Source organism: Cygnus atratus, chromosome 2 (genome assembly GCF_013377495.2).
Source record: "Cygnus atratus isolate AKBS03 ecotype Queensland, Australia chromosome 2, CAtr_DNAZoo_HiC_assembly, whole genome shotgun sequence".
NCBI classification, from domain to species: domain Eukaryota; kingdom Metazoa; phylum Chordata; class Aves; order Anseriformes; family Anatidae; genus Cygnus; species Cygnus atratus.
This window is the reverse complement of record NC_066363.1, coordinates 79,702,457-79,721,338: the sequence shown is the minus strand read 5'-3', so window position 1 is coordinate 79,721,338 and position 18,882 is coordinate 79,702,457. Positions and strand designations below refer to the sequence as shown.

Sequence of the window (18,882 nt, the reverse complement as noted above, 5' to 3'; positions counted from 1 at the left end):
TTCCTGTGAATAAATACCTTTTTTATTTTGCTTTTTAAACTAAATATATAGTCTTGAAACTTTATCAGTAGTGGAGTCTCAACGTTTTGAATCTAATCATTTCATGATGACTACAAGAAACAATAAACGAAATATTATGAAGTAGTGATGTTATAACTTCACAGTTTTATACCATTTACTGTTACAAATGTAGATACGTTAAAATTAAACTGAACTTATTAGTTCTAGAAGCTGGAATTGTGTTAAAATGGGATGTTTCTGTTTGCACAGGCTGATATAGCACCGCTGATGGCTTCCCTTATTGGTGTTCCTTTCCCCCTGAATTCTGTGGTAAGCAGTACAAATGTCTTACCATATTATGGGAATCTGCGTGTCTTAAAGGAAGAGATTTTGGGGACGAGATAGAAGGGGAAAGATTACAGTTCTGGGAAATTGCTCGAGGGTATGAGACTGCTTTAGTTTTAATTTTATGTGCATATATTTTCACTTTGGAGCATAAACTTAATCTTTTTATATATTATATAGTACTTTAATTTGGAAAGGCAGTCGATCCTTTTATAACCTGCAACCTTACACTGTTGAGCTACGTAAAAGGTTTTGTTTGTTTTTTAGGGATGGTAAAAATGCAATATGGTTTGAATAACATTTGATTTTGATCAAGAAAGCTGAATATGTGAACAAGATAGTTCTTGCAATCTAATGTTTAATTATTTCTTGTATAATTTAGTGTGATGAGTTTTTTTCAGATGGTATCTCGTGCTTTTAATTTCACGAACAGTGAGAGAACAGTCTTCACTGAGATAGCTTTTTCTTTGAATTTGCTTCCTATGTTTTTGTGTAGCCCAAAGGTTGTCTAATAAATACCTAATTGGCAATTAGCATTGCATCAGCATGCTCTCATGCTTCTCATTTTCCATTTAAAACATCAATATACAACACACTTTCAAAATATTTCTTCTGCAAGCACTGCCCCAGTCCCCCTGTCTTGCAGTGATTGCTGGACTTGCAAACCAACCTGAGAAAAGTGTCCTAACACTCACTTTCTCATCCTGAGTACTGGGCAAGTCAGGACCAAGCAAGGGTTTGAATGGAAACCTTCTAGATATTTACAAAAAAATGGCATATGATGAGTGGTTGAGGCTTTATTACTATATAATATGTAGCTTAATTAACAGTTTGCATTATGTGCCTTTGTGTTCCTGTGAGAGCCGGGATAATATGAGCAGTCTTTGCAATGCTGAGAAATGATGTAAGAGCATTGTTAAGGTGTTACAGTAGTTATTTAAGTAGTAATTTGAAGCACTCTTACTGCTCATTTGGCCCACCATACAGTTCGAGAAATTCCGTTGTCTTCCCATAAATTTTTAAGATTTACTTTTATATTTATTTATTCTTCCCCAGGGAACCCTGCCTCTGGAATATCTGAACAACAGTGCTCATTTCAAAGCAGAGAGCATGTTTACCAATGCTGTTCAGGTTCTCGAGCAATTTAAGGTAATTAAACGTGGTGAAAAAGACAAATATCTCTTTGAATAATAATTATTATTGTTCTGTGTGAAATAATTATAGTGGGCCATGCAGTGTATATGGCACGCTGTAATTCAAAGGACTAAAATTGTACGCACATACTAGGTGGTGCTAGCTGTGCACTGTATCTGAAGAGGTCTGAAAGACTTCAATAAAACATCTCCTTAGTAATGAAAATGAGCAACTTTTTCTTGATTCGGATCTTAATGCTGATGTTTATTGATGTTAGTGTAAACCTGCAGCAGTATGTAGGTAGGCCTGAAGCTGAGCACTAACTTCTGCTATTGGTAAAGGAAAATTTCCTTTTCAGCAGTGGTTGGGAGAGAAGGCTCTAAGGCAGACCAGTAAACAGATCAAAAAGTAACAGGCACATGTCCATTAAAGAAATGAAATTAGTGTGTTAATTAACCTTTAGATTATGCTTAATATCTGTTGTATGCTTTGTAAGCGTTTATCTCTGCTTTCTATCTTGATTCGTCTCATATTGGATATTATAAGAACATACATGTGGTTCAAAACTGGGGGGGGGGGGAAGGGTTTTGTTTCACTAGATGCTGTTTAACTGTGGAGTAAAATCCTAAAAAGAAACAAATCCTAGAAGTTTTAGTTTTGGCAAGTCATAGAAATGCTTTGAAGGAGATATATCATCTCCACAGATAGGAAGCAGAGTCATGCAGAACTGTCGGGAAAGCATGTGAAGGTGTCAGAGCGAGGAATTCACTTGAGATGACCTGTAACATGGTGATTAGTGCCTTCAGCACCTTCTGTCCCTTGAACGCACAGGTTCCCAAACACAGTTTGTGTGGGTATCAAATTGGCCATGTCAACAGCAGAGTTGCTTTCCAATCTCCAGTGGTGGAGAGCTGGCGTGTAGCAGAGGAAGTGACTGGCTGTTGGGATGTGAGGTTGAAGTATGCTGGCAGAGCCTCCACAGCTGGAAGACCTCTGCTCTATGTATTGAACATGTAAATTGGCTCTTTTTGGTTAAATTGTTGTCTCAGGGAATATTTAAGAAAAAAGTAGTTCTAGTCCTCCTTGTCTTTATTTTTATTCTGGAATTTTGTAGTGTTGAGCTATTTTCTCGTTGGATAGTTTGTTTCTAGAATTGTTTTGGAAGGTTTGTTTGCGATTTTTGTTTGCATTTCTTTGCTGAAGCAGAAGTAGCACACTGCCTTAGACATGCCAAGTGGGTTTTTACTTTTCCTGTGATGGACTGACCAGACCACAGTTTGTACTCCCTGGAGAGAGGATGTTGTGTTGGATGGATAGGATGAGACATGTGGGTTGCTACTTCAAGCTGTCAGATTCTGGAAGCAGTGTGCTAGAAAGTTCTTTCCTCTGCTTTATGCCAGCAGTCAAACTCAAGTCAAACTGGTGCAGGAGACCTTAAAGATGTTTTGAAGGGCCTTGGGCAAAGTGACTCTGGCATCAAAGCCTTCTATTTTTATCCAAGTGCAGGTTAATCGATCTAACAGTATTGCTTCACCACTGTTGCAGCAGTGTTCCAGTTCCTGTCCAGCATAAATAATGCCACTTTCACAGGAGACTGTCACTGAAGTCTGTTAGGATTTCTAGCCATTTCTTTCCTTTCTCCTGAAAACTGTAGAAGTCCTGTAAAAAAATCACTGCTGTAGAGAGGGAGCTGTATTTTACCTACGTTGGAGCAGCTCTGGCTTCCCAAAAAACACTGGTTCAGCACTCAGAGGAGTTACACAGACAAACATTTAACACCCGGTTTCCTGGACACTATCTTGGCAACTTGATTTAATTCCTTTTCCGTAGTCTTAGAACTTCTCTGTGACTTAGTTTAATGCCTGGCATAATTTTTGTTCTTGTTGCAACTTACATTTAATGGTTTAACTTTTTTCTTATGCAGGTTAAGATGAATCAGAAAAAGGCAACTACATTGTCATTTCTGTTCACACCATTTAAGTAAGTGCGTGTAAAAACTTACCTTGATTGTTTTAACGCTTTGGTATTTCAGTGAAATCCAATGACAGAGAAATCTGGCCTCTTCCTTCCTTGTTAAATGATAGTGTTTATCTAACTATGAAACTTCGCATTAGAATGAAGATTTTGTGCAATAAATTTCTATTTAAAAGTTCTGGTTAGAAGTAGATCTAAAAAAAAAAAATCCATCCCTTACACTTAGTCTTTGGTTAAGGGTTATTTACTTAGCTTTTTTGACAATATAGCTATATAGAGACTGCATGGTAACTCTCCCTGATTTCTTTTTTGCTATGTTCTTTTATCAGTCCTTGGGAGAAAAAAGGTGCTATAGGGCTAGGAAATACAAACGAGAAAGAGAACAGATTGTACGTATATCGAAGTTGGACTAAGAATTGTTTCTTCTGCAATTTAAATTCTAATGAATAGCCAACAAACAAAACCCCTTGCAGCCAGAAATCAGGCTCAAACTCTTTGTGTTGCCTAGTATTTGTTTCCAAGGCCATGAAGGAATTTTGAAAAAGATTTGTGTATCTGTGAGCTCTGTGTTCCACTGTACGCAGCCGCTACTGACCTACTCACCCATCACTCTTATCCAGCTAAAGCTGCTTTATCCTATTGCCCTGCTCCTGCCCCAGAAGGTTTGAGAAAGCTTTGCTATGGGTGCGCATGATCGGTTCTGCCTTTAGTGTGTGGAGTGCTCCAAAAATGCTTTTTCATTGAGCGCAGCTGTTTTCCTTTGGGAAATAAAACCGATGTTAATTAAGATCTTTAAATCATAGGAGCAGGAAAGTACTAGACTCTTTTCCTGTGAAGTACATTTAACTGCTAAATAAGATTGCTGTCTTTCTGAATAGAGATTTATTGTTTGAGTTTTATACCACTAGCTTCTTCAAAGGGCAGGGCTCCAAGACATTTAGTTTCTGAGACCCCAGTTAAGTCAATCGTGGGCACATAACAAATGCTTTGATTTAAATTCTGATTAAGAATGAATGACAATTGCATTACCTAATAACTTACTGATCTGTATGGAACAAAAATGCCATATGCAAAGGACAGTCAGTCATCTTTGGTTCTGTGGGGAAAGCTGTTAGACTGTCTTCACAGCTCTTCTTTAAATTTCACCTTTCTGCAAGAAATGTCTGATTCTGTAAAATAGGGTGTATTTTCTTAACATTAAGGTTACCTGTAAAAGAACTAAGAGCTGCTAATTGCCTAATGAATTGGTGTTTTCATCTTTTTTTTTGGGGGGGGGTGGGGGGAGAGAAGGTGTATTTTGGGTCTTGAAATGCTTGAGACATTTATCACTTTGAAAATATAACTAAAACTTGGTATAAAAATATTGTTACTTTTTAGCATGGCGCATTGCAAAAATACATTTATTTTACTTTCTCTATATATGCTTAAATAATTTCTGAATCAGAATTCGGGGTAGTGGTTTCGAGGGAAAGGTGTGTGAAACCAAAACCGTTCCTTGGATGTGTGGATTAGCTTACAGAAGGTGTCAGCATGTCGTGTGTATAACGACTTGCCTTGGTTCCTCAAGAAGATCTTGTTTCTCTTCACTCTAGGAAAGCAGGAAAAGATTCATATCACAGACCTTCCCCTGCTTCATGGGGATGTGACTGTGAGAGCAGTGATTGTGAGCCTGAGCATCAGCTGCCGTTGCTGATCTGATGCATTGGTGTAAGCCAGCTTTAACCAGTTGTCCAAACAAACTTTGCTTGAACTAGAGTGAGATGCTCGGGGAAAGGCGTGTATCCCCTTTTGCTGGCTTTACTGTGTAGGTCAGGCAGCGTGTGTGTTTGGGGGCAGAGAGGAGATGGGCATTTCAAGTCTTCGCAGCTAGCCTTGTCCGTGTTAACTGTCAGAACCCTCAAATTTGTTAACACATGTAAGTAGTTTTTCTGCTGTGTGCTACCGAGCATGTTTTGAAGGATAGAAGCCCAGAAGGCAGCAGCATTATTGCCCACATGATCCAGTTTCAACTCCGGTAATACAATACATGTTGTTCCACTGATATCGCTACGCTAAATAAAATTGTGTGAAAGGAAGAGTAAGTACAATTTTGTATTAGCAGTCTCTTCAAAGATAGCAAAAATCTCCACAGATACAATACAGGACTAAATTACCCCGTCTTTGGGTATCTGGAACAGGAGATCTCTTGGTATACTGTTTCAAAATAATTGGTAGTAGTACAGAGGTTCCATTCCTGCACAGCTATACACTATTTGGACTTGTCAGCATAGGTGTAATGAGAGGCTTGGCCACTAATTTATGTTAATCTATGATTGGCCTGGTGCACTGTTGAGCACAGTTCTGGATTGTTACTTCTGACCACTACTGGCCTTTCATTAAGGTGAGAATAGCTTCTTCCACCACTACTCATTGTTTTGAATTGTGTACAAAGGAGTTATATATCCTTTTTAAATCTTTCTGGTGCATGAAATGTGTAACTTGATGCTCAGAAACCGTAATGCTTTATTCCTCCCTAGTTTATGGGAGGTTAGTGAAGCATAGTTCATGGCTTTGGGACCATCAGCTTTATGTGGAAATTTGAAAAGTAAATACTCGGTCTTGGAATATTACACATTCTGTTTCAGTGCCATGATAACCCGAAAATAAACAAAAATGCGTAAGAATTGCACTCCTTAAATCACTTAAGTTAAATGGTGTAACTGAATAAATGTTGTTTAAGTCTGTGTAACTGAAATGTGGATGTGAATTCCAGAAGAAATATGAATGTAAAATTTCAGACGGAGACGTTCTATTTCCATAGAAGTTGATACAATTACTATTAAAGCTGTGTTTATACAGAGGGAGATACATTCACAGACAATGCGTTCTGTAGAAAGAAAACTTTCCAGAAAAACTCAGCTTATTTTTTCAGGAAGAAATAGCATAAAAAGGTATTCTTATATTCTAAGGGGGAAATCCTGTTTCTGAGCTTGAATTTTCAAGGCATATCATTGCCACATGACTAGAGAGCTCTGATGCAATGACTCAAAAACTAGTGTTTGAGTTGCACATTGAATCTCTCACACCAAAAGCATTAAGCTAGTTTATCTATACGACAAGCCTGTTTTTATGCCTTATTTATACAATGCTGGCAACAGAGAGGAAGTCTCTTGAAGTGATAAAAGTCTCCTGATTTCCACAAGGAATCTGTCCTCTAGTAGAAATGTGGCTAGCGCAATGGGCGGAGAGTAAAGGAGGCCATTGGAAATGTGCCTTTCTCGCTTGGATCCAAATTGCATCTCTGAAATCATCTGTCAAATTTGTAAGGATGGGGAGGATGGATCTGGTCGTTGTTATGCAATGGAAACTTCAGTAAGTGTCTACCTGACCACCTTTGAGGCCGGTCAGAATTTGGGTAGCTGTATCTATTAATAGGGATGTGTCTGGCTGTCAGTGTCGTTTTCATTTAGTTAAAGTCTCTTCATCAAGGAACGAATCTGTATAAAAGTGTATCCTGAGGCTACCTGTGAAACTGAGTATACATTTTGGAAGGAGCTCAGCTGCAAGGGTCTGATTCTGCAAGGCAAGGTGCACAACCTGCTCCTAGAGGGGTGAATACACAAGAGCAGAAGCGTCCCCTGCTTATGTGCAAGTCACTTGTGAGGCTTGTGTTGAATAATTGTTTAGAATATTTATAGGCAATTCCAGTTGGATATCTGAAGGGATTACTGTCTGAAATGAGTTTTCCTCCCACTTCCGCCCACTCCCTGCATTTTTCTCCAGCTGTGAAAAGCAAGTCGTCAGAGGTTACTTGTGTAACAAAATCTTGCTACGTTCCTGAGACATAGGCACAGTGCCCTGACCTTTGTAAGTAAGAAAGGCAGGTACCAAAACACCAGACGCTTTGAAGAAAGACAGAGGGAGGACAAATCTGAAGACTGCTGAGAGGAAGACCAATGTCCAGGATAGTGAATTATCTTAGCATTCTGACCACTTAAAGCAACTGCAGAGCTGGCACTGTTTGAAGAGGAGCGTGCCGAGGGGCCAGATGCTGCTGTTGCAAAAGCATTCCCAAAGCTGGCACCTCCAGACTCTGCAAGAAATCCTAAAAGGAGTAGCTGGAGGACAGTTGTAGTGAGGTGAGTAGATGGGACATCAGTGTTGCATTGAAATCCTCTTAAACCAATTAAAACAACTTGATTATTCCAACAGGTGCAAGAGATTTAAGATATTAAATTACACAGAAGCACAGGAGTGCTTTTTGTGTATGGCTGGCGTACGCAATGCTTTCAGGCAAGACTCTGCTTCCAGCTGTTCAGGTTCTGGTTGACCCATGGTAAGACAGCAGGAGCAGTAGGTTAAGAACCACCACATACAAAGAAGAGATGGGCAGCTGGATTATGAGTGCTTGATTTCCTCTAGCTGTGCTTTTTTGAATGTCTTTGGCAGTTTATATCAATAAGAAAGGTGGTGTTTTTTTCTTCAGGAAACAGCATAACTATTACTCGAGGTCATGGTAGTATCTTCTCATATATGAAAAACCTCATACCACCTTGATGTTGCATTCTTAAAGTAATTTAAGTATTCTTAAGTAATTTAATTGCTTGAATGCTAAATTTTAATAATCCAGGAGTTATTGGTATGTATAATCAAGCTATGACTTCCATATCTATAGTTCTATAGGAAGTCCCCGCATTTTAGTGTGTGCAGTGTTCTGCAATTAGAACGTGTTTCTCCCTCACTGTGCTAAAATGTAACATTTCCTTCCCCCCTACTCTCCCATATAAATTGAGACTGCCTTAAACATTTGTACGGATTTAATTCAAGGATGCATCAGTCACGTAGACTGGGTCTTTGCACGTAGTTATGCATCATGTATTTGTGCTCTGCCCTTGCGAGGCCCCACCTGGAGCCCTGCGCTCAGCTCTGGGGCCCCCAGCACAAGAAGGACGTGGGTTTGTTAGAGTGGGTCCAGAGGAGGACCACGAAGTTGATCAGAGGGCTGGAGCACCTCTCCTATGAAAAAAGGCTGAGAGAGCTGGGGCTGTTCAGCCTAAAGAATAGAAGGCTCCGGGGTGACCTCATTGCAGCTTTTCAGTACTTACCGGGCTTATAAGAAAAGATGGAGAGCACCTTTTTGCTCAGGCAGATAATGACAGGACAAAGGGGAATGGCTGTAGACTAAAAGAGGGGAGATTTAGATTAGATTTTCAGAAGAAATTATTCACTCAGGGTGGTGAGGCCCTGGCACAGGCTGCCCAGAGAAGCTGTGGATGCCCCATCCCTGGAGGTGCTCAAGGCCAGGCTGGATGGGGCTTTGGGCAGCCTGGTCTGGTGGGAGGTGTCCCTGCCCGTGGGAGGGGGTGGAACTTTATGGGTTTTAAGGTCCCTTCCAACCCAAACCATTCTGTGGTCCTATGTTCTGTGATTTGCCATGGCAATAGAAAATAGCTCGTTCATAATGTGGAGTGTCTGTGAAGACGTACAGCAACTTCAAAGAAAGGCCATGTGCACAAATATCTCTTTTCTTCTTCCTTTCTGTGACTGAAGATACAGCACTCCATTGTTCCCTCTGTCTGATGGCCTTTCAAAACTGAACTAAGAAATATTTTGACAAAATCGACATTTGGATCAAAGTGAAATGAGTGATTTCTCCTCCACCATTAGGTGGGGCAGGGTCCCTTAAGGTCAGTAAACACAGTGTATCCTTTAAAGCGTCAAGTTCTTGTTTTGTTTAAATAAATGGCATTTATTTAAGTAAATGGCGGTACCTGAGACGCATGTGGTTATATACATTAAGGATTGTTAGATGTATTAGACATTACTGTCTACTATCAAATGCATGTTCTTTGGCAAAAAGCAAAAAAGGTCAGCTTCTGTTTCACTGAATGTGCTGTGTCTGAAGCGCTCCGAACGCTGATCAGGGAGGATGCAGTCCTTGTCGAAAGCAGGCACCCTGCTGGTCGCAGGTTTCAGCACACTCAAAAGCTTTCGGTTTTTACATACAGAGCTTACTGGCGGTGCTTTCTGCACAGAAGGACTGGACGTAATTGGATTTATTATCAAGTGGGAAGTAGGTCTTTAGAAGAATCTAAGAGGCTAATGTGTAAGATAAAGTATCGCAAGATTTGTATGTATTTGCCTGTCACCTTGTGTAAATCTCTTTGGCCTTTTCTGGGAGATTACGAGGCTTCATGTAATGAGGATGGCGGGGGGTGTGCAGGGCAGGCAGCGGGGTGGGAAGGGCAGAGGATGTTCGTCACTGGGGAGTCAAGTGGGAGAAACACACAGGGCTCTTTGGATCTCACTAAGAAAGGCACAACAACAAATAGGGTAAAATAGCTGCTTTAATAAGATAAGATTTACTCATTATCTATATTCTTTTTACTTGATGTCCCTTTGGATGCTGGGCACCCCACCTCATGTTCCTGTAGCATCAGGCAGAGCCCAGGTGGATTTTCCCACAGCATTGCACAGATCCTGCCCGTGGAGAGGTTCCTTCTCTTTGGTCATTGAAACTGTTATGTGATCCGCTTACAGTAAATCAATTTTATTTATTATTTCTACTGTCAAACAAAACGGAGGTTCACATGAGAACTTCCTGCTGCACTGTGAGATGAAGGCCAGGCTGTGCAGGCAGTATAAGCACTGGGTGAGAGCTGCCCGTGGCTCCTCTGTTACAGCCATCTGGCTGAGCTTGGCCAAGGGATTTGTGCAGCACCACACAGCCTGAAGGCCATGCTGGATGTGCAGTGCAGGCCTCGGGTGGCTTGATTCAACTCAGCAGCTCGGTGGATCGCTGACTCCCCTATGTACGATGGTCTCCAGGTCAGGATTACTGCAGGGAGGCAGGCCCTAGTGAGCAGGGTTACCCAAAAGTGCATTTCTGTGCCCAGGGGACCCTGTTATTAGGTGCCTGCCTGAATCTAGCACATGTTGTGTCCACGGTTGCATGCCTCAGATGCAACTGGTAGGAAAAGGGTAGCTGTGGTTTGGGTGTTCGGCACGTGGGACCGTGGAGCAGAAGACCTGTGGCACAACACAGCAGGCCCATAGTACTGCAGCTATCTAAACGTAGCTCAATGCGTGACATAAATCCATCATGCATCTTGCAGAGGAAAGGACTGGCTTGCAGTATAGGTAGGGCATTATCATTTAGTCGGTGTATCCCCTGCACTACCGAAATAGAGGAGACTAAAAATAGTTCATTTTCATTCCTTCAAGCATCTGCATCTTCCCTATTAAGCTTTTTCCGAGGCTGCTGCACTATGTCCCGCTGACTCCTCAAGCAAAACACCCCGTCCCTGTGAGATTCCCGCTCCGGTTCCTCAGTTCCACTTCGAAGTGTCCGGAGGGACCGCATCCGAGTGGCCTCTGCTTGTCTGCAGCTCTTGCAGTAGTAGTTTGCGTGCAAACTCGGGCTGTACGCTGCCCGGTTATCTTAATTGTTTCTGTTCAGTGAATTGGCAGCTGGCAGTTAGCTTGCCTTCTCCTTTTTCTCTCATCTTTGCTATCTAAAGGATTTACATAAATATCCTAAGGCACTTCGCTGTAGAATATTTGAATGTGCTTCATCGGGGATGCTGATTTGTGGAAATAAAGGCTATTTTAGTTTTTAGGATTTGGTAGCCTGGGATTAAGCCATTAGCAGTCAGACCCCTTCCTGTGGTTTCATTCATGTCCTATTTCTTCATTTGCACGTTTGTAAATCTGAATGTGAAAGCATAGGTTTTTGAACTGCATCACTAGAGATGCTTTTTGATATCTTTAGCCTATGGAAGTGTATATTCTGTAATTTCATTATGCTTTACAGCTTAAAAAACTCAGGACTTAGAAGTCTCTTATCACCCTTCTTACTCCTCTTCTTTATTTTTTCAGAGTGCCTGATGTGGTGCTTTTAATATTTATTAAAAGACAAAAGTTTGCAAAGGCAACTGATGACAGCCCTACAGCTAGACTGGCTGACTTACTCTAGCACAGTAGTTGGGGAACTCAGAAGCCACAAAAACCTAGCTGAATTGTAGCCACTACAGAGCTGAAACGCCTGGCAGTGGAATAGCAGGAGACGAGAGGCTGGATCAGGAGGAGGTGGAATATTGAGGGTCCTGGGCCTTTAGCAGCAGCGTCAGAGGAAGTTAACTCTTTAGTGTGGGTTAACTCTTTAGTGTATCGTTTTCTTTAGCACTGCCTTATCACGCTAAAATGTTACTGTATTTTTTCCACTTGTAAACTAGTTGCATCTTCTAAACTACCAAAACTAAATTTCCTAGGACTCGCCTCTTTAGTAGCGTAGGCTGAATTTTAACATTTTACTAAAATGTTTTCAGCTGTCTCTACAGATTAAGCATCACCAAGTCGCCCACTGAATCATTTAATCTTTGGTGTTTCACTATTTGATCAACACTGAAATAAGTTTCTGTATCTCACAGTACGTGCTTTCTGTCTGTCTTTCGAAGATACAGTAAGACAACTCATTTTTTTGAACAGGCACATCTAAAGAACTAGAACAAACGCATTTTAAAAATGGAGAAAATCAGTTTCTGAATGTTAAAATGAATGTGTAATTTGGTAAAGTCCATGAAACTATAACACCCTATTTTTTCCTGATCATTACTTCTAGTAGCATCGTGTACTCTGTACTTTACAGCGAGTTCAGTGAAAAGTAAACATCATGGTTCCAGACTTTGATTTCTGAAATATTTATTTGGTTGATTTTCTCCATGGCCCACTGAATGAACTCATGACTTTGCATTGTTTGCTATTCACTTTCTGATAATTTTCTGCTCTTGATAGAGAATTGTGAGGGCTTTGTATTATGCATTTCATTCTCTTGCTACAAGGGTATGCACCATGCCTTTAAAAGAAATGATAGGATGATAAGGTTAGGCTTGATTCTGATTGCGCTATCATTAATATCAAATCTCTGCACTCAGATTGCTTGTTAGTACGAATTTGATGTGGATCAGGAATAGGCATGCAATCACATTTCTGCCAGATTGATCCGCATCACGCACTGTAAGTATCTTGCTTTGTCCTTTCCCACCCGATCTCTTCTGAGATGCTCTCTGTTGTACGGTGGGAGTGTTTGAAGGCAGCTCTCGTAGGAGACTGGCTTTGTTTTGGGATCCTCTTGCTGCTCCGAAAAGGCTGTGAAAAAGTGTTGTTCCATTACTTGTACATCTTCTGAATAGCAGCCCTGCAAAAGCACCGGGTCTAGTTTTATATCTGCACTTCCAAGATGCCATTTCGCCAGCAGCAGTGATGTGGATCAAAATAATAATAGTTGGTCCTCTAAGTGCTATTTCAGCTGATTGCAGAATTGCTGAACTGGAAGCAATCTGTCCTTCTTAGTATGACTCCCTCGCAGTGGGAGAGTTGGTAAACAGTCTGAATATATTCAACTGCTTCTGTTGCTGGCTGTTTTCTCTCCTGGTGAGAGCAGAGAGATGTTAGCGCTGGCCCCATGCAGCATGACGAGAATGCAGGTGTGTGGCAGAGACCTGGGCTGCTCCGTGGGTGGGATGGTGCCAGCGGGAGAATCTGGTGATGAGGGGGGCAGTGTTACTCCAGGGGATTCCTTTCAGGTTGCAAATTACCAAAATGCCAGCAATTTTGTTGAGAAGAGGACAAGGATCTGTGACCGCTCAGCCTTTTGAAGGAAGAGGTTGCTGGGCCTGTTTGGAAAGCGGCAGTCCGCTGCCTCTTTCATTGCAAACTGTTTGGGAGTTTGAAATTTCATAGCAAAGCAGGTGAGAAGGTCTGCCATGTGTGATGTTGCCATATGTGCTGGATCGACATGAGCTGGCAATGTGCGCTTGCAGCCCAGAAAGCCACCTGTATCCTGGGCCGCACCAAAAGCAGCGTGGCCAGCAGGGTGAGGGAGGGGATTGTCCCCCTGTGCTCTGCTCTCGTGAGACCCCACCTGGAGACCTGTCTTGAGCTCTGGGGTCTCCAGCCCAAGAAGGACAGGGTTGGAGCACCTCTCCTATGGAGACAGGCTGAGGGAGTTGGGGTTGTTCAGCTTGGAGAAGAGAAGACTCTGGGGAGACCTTACAGCGGCCTTCCAGTACCTATAGGGGGCCTACAGGAAAGCTGGGGAGGGACTCTGTCAGGGAATGTAGTGACAGGACAAGGAGCAATGGCTTTAAACTAAAAGAGGGTAGGTTTAGATTAGGTATTAGGAAGAAATTCTTTTCTCAGCGGGTGGTGAGGCCCTGGCACAGGCTGCCCAGAGAAGCTGTGGATGCCCCTCCCCTGGAGGTGTTCAAGGCCAGGCTGGATGGGATGGGGCCCTGGGCAACCTGGCCTGGTGGGAGGTGTCCCTGCCCATGGCAGGGGGGTGGAACCAGATGGTCCTTAAGGTGCTTTCCAACCCAAACCATTCTGTGATTCTGTGTTCAGGAGAAGCTGACGCATACAAAATCCTAGTAGACTTTATTCAGGTGGCCTTTCCACATCTCTTTGGGGTTCATCATGAGGTTCAAGGGATGTATATCCTTACCCTCGAGATTTTTGTTTCCCCTCAATGGGAAGAGTTGGTCTTTTTCCCCATTTCCTAATACCTAATATGCAAAGTTAGATGATCGATGTCTGCTGAGCAGCTATTGCTGCTGGTGGGATATGGGTTGTAGAAATGTGATCACTGTTTTCTGCAAGTCTTGTCATTCTGAAAGTGTTGTAGAATGCACAGGTTTCAGTGTTTGTGTTTGCTAATGGGGAGAGTAAAAAAGGAGTGATGGATGTAATGTGTATGAGCTGATGGTGGTGAGGTACGTGGAGTTTGTCTTGGAGAGATCGAGTTCTCTTGTAATAAATTAAGCTCTCAAGCACGAGTAGCCTATTAGTTTTACATACAGGGATGCGTGTGTGTTTGAGGGAACTGAAAACAAATTTGTTTCAACTGCTTGACAGCAAGCTTTAAAAAAGAAATAAGAAACTCCGCATTTTTCTTCATACATTGCATCTGCCAGTCTGTGATGCTTCCTTGACTTTCATGATGAAATCTGGAGCACTTTAAATGTTAAACTACTACAGATCCTAAGGGCTGTGGGTTTTTTATAGCATAATTTTGGAAAATTTACTGTACGATATAATGACTATAAATCATTACCCAAATAACCAGACATAATAAAATTACCATTCTAGTAGTAGAGGGTACAGATGTCATTGTAAGATGTCTCTCTCCATTCTGTTTCATGGGTTGGCTTTAGCATGCTGTCTGTGCTGTTGGGGATGGTAATTCTGTAGCGTGATGATAAATAAGATTCGTTGGCCAAAGAGAGGTCCCCTTGACATTGCTACGGTAGCCTTGCTTCGTCACAGTCTTGTTATTAGTGCTGTCAAATAGCTTAGCTTATATGAAGCGTGAATGATGTGTTAGAAAGATTAATCCTGTCAGGTATGCTTGTGAGAAGGGTAGCTAACATCTCATAAGGGATAGTTTACAAGCACTTACACAATTAGCCCAATTGTTTTCTTTCATAATTAACTATGTTTATTCATGGATGAAGCTGTGATTTCTGTCTGGAGCTAGAAAGCTAATTTCAGATAGCCATATTGAAAAACAAAATTACCCTTCTCCTGGTGCTACCATCATTTCCTGTGAAGAATGTGGAGTCCTAATGTTATTGTGAATGCATTTATATTATTTATCATATACGTGACTATTAAGTTCTTAGTTTTTTTGTTCAAGTTAAATCTCAGGGTACTACACTTCACAGTGCGTGAGCGATGTATTTTGTAATGCTTTCTTGTTCAAAGAAAGGAGGAGAGCTGAGTTGACTGACTGTGTTCTCTTTCCTATTACTAGACAAATACAGAGAAAACAAAACTTCTAGGATATTGTGTTACAGAAAAATTTGACTTTTACTAGTTGTACTTCAAATTTGGTATTTGGTAGAACTGGATGGTGATGGGTAGCCAGAAGGAGCATGTACATTCACAACTTTAAGCTCTCTTTATAGAGTTCAGAATCTTTCTAATGATGATCAGTAAACTCACTTAATTACTATTAACATTAATTGCACATATGTGCGTTAAATGACCTTGAGAATACATTAGCATGTTAGTAGTGCCTCTGGGATTGCTGCACAGGGAAATAACTGCTCTGCTTATTCTTGTCTCTGACACTATCTGTTTTGTATTCCAAACCTTCTGGGTGGTTTCAATTAAGTTAAAATTAAACTAACTGGTGCTAAGAATAGTTCAAGATGTAACCTGTCAGATTCACATTTGCCTTGCAGTTTTGTTGTTTGGTCACATCTAAAATGAAAACCTACCAAACAGTTTTTCCAGTTTGTGCTCTGATCATTACTATTAGAATATAGTAGCATCTCATCAATTTTGTCTGTAAAGAATGAAATTCTTGACACCTGATAAATTTTATTCTATTTCTTCTCTTGCACTGAAATCTTGTATGTGTTCAGGTAGTCAAAATTAACCATCGTACATAGTCATCTTTGAATAGATGCAATACTTGTTTAGGTATTACTTTTTCCTCTTCTCCATTCCTTCATTTTTCTGTGGTTCCTTACTGTTTGCCTCAAAAGGGTAAGTTTCAGCAGTTTGCAGCTTTGTTTTTTCCTTCTCCAGAGTCTGGTTACCTTTTAATGTATAGTAGTATACTATGGTGGAACCTCTCATTGCTGAATGCATATGGGTGGAGCTAAGTCCAGTAGTTTTCAGCATTGCCTTGAATTCTTAATACTTCTAAATATTCTTAAATTCCTCCTTTAGGCTTTCTACAATCAGTTGTGGGCTGTTTATTTAAGTCCCTGTCTTCTCCCTTCTCTAGTCAACTTTCCACTTCTGTTCATGTGTAAGCTTTATCTCTTTGATCTTTCTGCTATCTCTGGTGAGGATGCGTAGCAAGATCCTTGGTGGATGATAAACTGCTTATGGTGGACTACATTCAGCCCTTAACTGAGGGATAATCTGCATGCTTAGTAGCTCTTCTCTTCAGTCTGGTGTGAGATGTAAAAATCCTCTCATCACTTCTTTTAGTTTTTGTTGAATATGGAGGCAAATAATATCTAAGATGACAATCAAACTTTGTATTCAGGATGAAACTTGCGTTTTGATACAGGTATGTGTGAACAGTCTTTAGTTTCTGGTAGAATTCATTAACTTAACACAAAAGTAATCCGTAGATAATTGTAATGTCGGTACCTTGAAATCCATGTGTATGGAAGTATGGTAAAATGTGTGGTACGATGTTAGCGATTGAGAATTAACTGTGCATTTGCTAATGGCAACCCCATTTGACATAATAATTGCATTGCGCATTTGACTTACTGAACCTTTCTGCTTAAAAAAACATTTAGTCTGTTACACCGTTCCATGTGCAGAGATCCCAGGAGCTGTCATCTAAGAAGGAATAGGTAAAGACTGTAACTTGTTCATTAATATTAAAATGATTCATTGAGAGTAAAAAGATAATTAGGGGATTTATAGCTAAATGACTGTAGGAAAGATATAAAGTGAAAGGTAAAAATAAGGCTTTTCTAGCATATTAAACCTTTGCATTAAATATTATACGGATAAAATTGTCAGAAAGCATACATATAAAACAATAAAAATGAGACAATGCACATAGGAACCCTTTGGATGAATTTAAGTTCTAAATGAATATTTATTAATATTAATAATTTTAAAATAATAATATTAATATTTATTCCAGATTCTTTAAATCCTTACCTAAAAGTTAGCACTTCTTCTTCCTGTTATTCATAAGGTGGAAACTGCCACATGGGTTTGGTTCCTTTGGCGGTTTGCCCTGCCAAAAACGTTAGCAAAACTAGATAGATCAAAGATTTCTCTGAGGCAGTGCTAGCATCTTGTTAGCCTACTTGAAGAATTGATTCCTCCTTGAATTATCACCAGCCTTGGTGCACGCTCTCTGGCTACGTGGTGGTAGCCCTTGGCCTTTGGAGCTGGAGGGTTGACGTCCATAGGGACATACCACAAAGGCGTGGAAACAACCAGCATTCATTCTGCTACTTTTCAAGGCTGTTTTCTGAAGTCTTCTGTCTTCCCCTCCAAAGTTAAGGTGATGAAACGTTCACTATCACCATGTCATTCATCTTCCTTTCTTCCTCTGTTGCTTTTCTGTTACTGAATGTATTGAATTCCATGGGACCTGTCACTTCCTGCTCGTTTACAGATACCACCTTTAGATTCTTCTAGATTTAAAACAGCTGAACGTTTTAAATGCAGTTAGTTATTTACCTTTTTCAAAAGATAGATTTTTGCTGCTATTATCTTATATGTTTTAGAAGACTTCTGCTCAATACTGCTGTGCTCTGAAATCAAAGCAATCTAGCAAAACGTATCAGGGTACTATTAGTAACAAAAAGAAAAAAAAATTAGGTTGGCCAATCACAGAATCTTTCACATCGGTTTCATGGCTCAAAAGATAGCGTGTATGTATCATTGATGATGTATCAGCTGCTTCTGGGTGGCAGGCAGAAGTAGTTCCTATAGCTCCTATCGAATGCTCAGAAGTAAGTGTTTCCAGGCAGTGGTTGCATAACATCAAAAACTCCTCCCGTGGTTCAACTGAGTGCCCACCCAGGTAATTGCTGCTGATGAAAATAATAGGAATGAGACCCCAAGGCTGGATCTGGATTTGGCACAGCCTGAAACATGAAGTTTGGATTTCTGCGTGTGGAGGAGTGTGCGCAAGGGCCAATGGTACACTGCCGGGCCATCGTGCTGGGGGTGCTGTGAAGATGATGCTGTGGCTCAGCAGCATTGTGGAGGGTGTGAAGGAAAACTTTCCTGTATCTGTTTATAATCTATCATGAAGTTGGGACCCATGACAATTTTCCTCTGTGGTGCTGAGAGGGCCAGTGGCTGACAATTTGCCCGGGGATCCTCTGCCCTGCTGCCATCCTTAACCTGGAACAAAGTGGCAAGGGACTCAGCTCCTTCCTCCTCTGTTTGTTGGGGGTTGGTTGACTGGTTTGTTCTTCCGTGGTGCTATTTCCTGTAAAGGAAGAGTTGTAGAAATGATTTCAGATGACTATCAAACTCATTAAAGTCAGAGATTTTTACCACAGGCCTCAGTGCTGTCAGGTAATTGTGCTATCCCCTGGTATGGGGACTCCGTTAGCAACTTTCTGTGGAAGAGGAGATAAACTCTTTCTTTTCCTTTTTTTTTTTTCTTTTTTTTTTTTTTAAATAAAAGATTGTTAGGCGTCATCTATGGCCATTGTGGATCCTGAACAATTTGTCCTGTGCTGACAGGCTTTCAAACTTCATACAGCCATGAGTATCATCAAATCATTTAATTTGCTTAATTCTTGTGTGTGCAGTGCTTCTTGTTCAGGGCAGTGATCAATAATAATGCACGAGGGAGAGAATTTTCACCAGCAGTATTAGGTGGGAATAAAAGATGTGTCTATTAATGCAAAATTCTTGGGGTAAGTTTGACAGCAGCAGTGTTGACTT

General features: G+C 40.9%; 1 protein-coding gene across 4 annotated transcripts in view; it reads left to right on the top strand.

Annotated features, from left to right (window-relative positions):
* PIGN (phosphatidylinositol glycan anchor biosynthesis class N) overlaps window positions 1-18,882 on the top strand; it is a 111,179-nt gene that overhangs the window by 44,518 nt on the left and 47,779 nt on the right. For all 4 annotated transcript variants that reach the window (XM_035552757.2, XM_035552753.2, XM_035552754.2 and 1 more), the window contains exons 10-12: window positions 271-330; window positions 1,402-1,494; window positions 3,404-3,459. In XM_035552757.2, the coding sequence (XP_035408650.1) occupies window positions 271-330; window positions 1,402-1,494; window positions 3,404-3,459 (209 nt within the window). The remainder of the gene's footprint in view (window positions 1-270; window positions 331-1,401; window positions 1,495-3,403; window positions 3,460-18,882) is intronic.